The sequence below is a fragment of the Eurypyga helias genome, unplaced genomic scaffold (assembly GCF_000690775.1).
Source record: "Eurypyga helias isolate BGI_N326 unplaced genomic scaffold, ASM69077v1 scaffold4928, whole genome shotgun sequence".
Classification (NCBI taxonomy): Eukaryota; Metazoa; Chordata; class Aves; order Eurypygiformes; family Eurypygidae; genus Eurypyga; species Eurypyga helias.
This window is the reverse complement of record NW_010267444.1, coordinates 815-1,886: the sequence shown is the minus strand read 5'-3', so window position 1 is coordinate 1,886 and position 1,072 is coordinate 815. Positions and strand designations below refer to the sequence as shown.

Sequence of the window (1,072 nt, the reverse complement as noted above, 5' to 3'; positions counted from 1 at the left end):
CGTCGCCAAGCCCCAGGATTTCTACCGCAACTGCCTCTACGACGTGTGCTTAAGCGCCGGGGCGAAGAAGATCCTCTGCCAGGTGCTGGAGGCTTATTCCTCCACCTGCAAGAAGCACGGCGCCCTCGTGCACGACTGGAGGACGCCGTCGGGCTGCTGTAAGCGACGGGTTTCCTCCTGGGATTGGGGGGGCCGGGTGTTTTTTGCAGAGAAAGGGGAATGAGACAACACACGCAAAGCACTCGGTGTGATTTGCGCACGGCAATGTCCAGCCCCGGGGAGTTGCCTGCAAAGCCCTCGTCCCACGAACTCTCTGCAATACCCACGCGAAGCTGCTGCATCCTCCCCCTCTAATCACGCCATTTCCTCCCCGCAGCGTTACCCTGCCCCGAAAACAGCCACTACGAGGCCTGTGGCAACGCCTGCCCAGCCACGTGCCAGCCGCGTGCAACAACAGGGATGCGCCCGCCTCCTGCACCCAGCCCTGCGTGGAGACCTGCGCCTGCAACGAGGGACACGTCCTCAGCGGCGGCCAGTGCGTGGCGGTGGCCAGCTGCGGCTGCACCCACGACGGTCACTACTACCGTCCTGGCGAGGAGTTTTGGGCCGATGAGACCTGCCAATCGCGGTGCCGGTGCGACGCCGATTTGGGCATGGTGGTGTGCAAGGAAGCCGGTTGCAAGTCGGGCGAGAAGTGCGCCGTGGTGAAGGGCGTGCGGCGGGGCGTGGCCAAGAGCCACTCCATCTGCGTGGCCACCGGCGCCCCCCATTACACCACCTTCGACGGGCGCCGCTTCGATTTCATGGGCACCTGCGTCTACCAGCTGGCTGCCCTCTGCTCCGACGACCCTACCCTCGTCCCCTTCAACGTCACCGTGGAGAACAACAACCGGGGCAGCCGTGTGGTCTCCTACACCAAGGAGGTCACCTTGGAGGTCTACAACATGACCCTCAGCCTCAGCCAAGAGCATCCCCAGAAGCTCAAGGTAGGGGAGAATGAGGTTCCAGTTGAGCTGCAAGGTCGTCCCATGACATGGGGGCGGGTTGCAAGGTCCCTGTAGGGCGTTTGGGG

At 63.7% G+C, this 1,072-nt stretch overlaps 1 protein-coding gene across 1 annotated transcript in view; it reads left to right on the top strand.

Annotated features, from left to right (window-relative positions):
- The window catches only part of FCGBP (Fc fragment of IgG binding protein), a gene marked incomplete at its 3' end in the record, with an annotated part of 15,798 nt that overhangs the window by 13,926 nt on the left and 800 nt on the right, over window positions 1-1,072 (top strand). Inside the window, exon 15 of the mRNA XM_010157415.1 lies at window positions 377-986. Coding sequence (XP_010155717.1) covers window positions 377-986 — 610 coding nt within the window. The remainder of the gene's footprint in view (window positions 1-376; window positions 987-1,072) is intronic.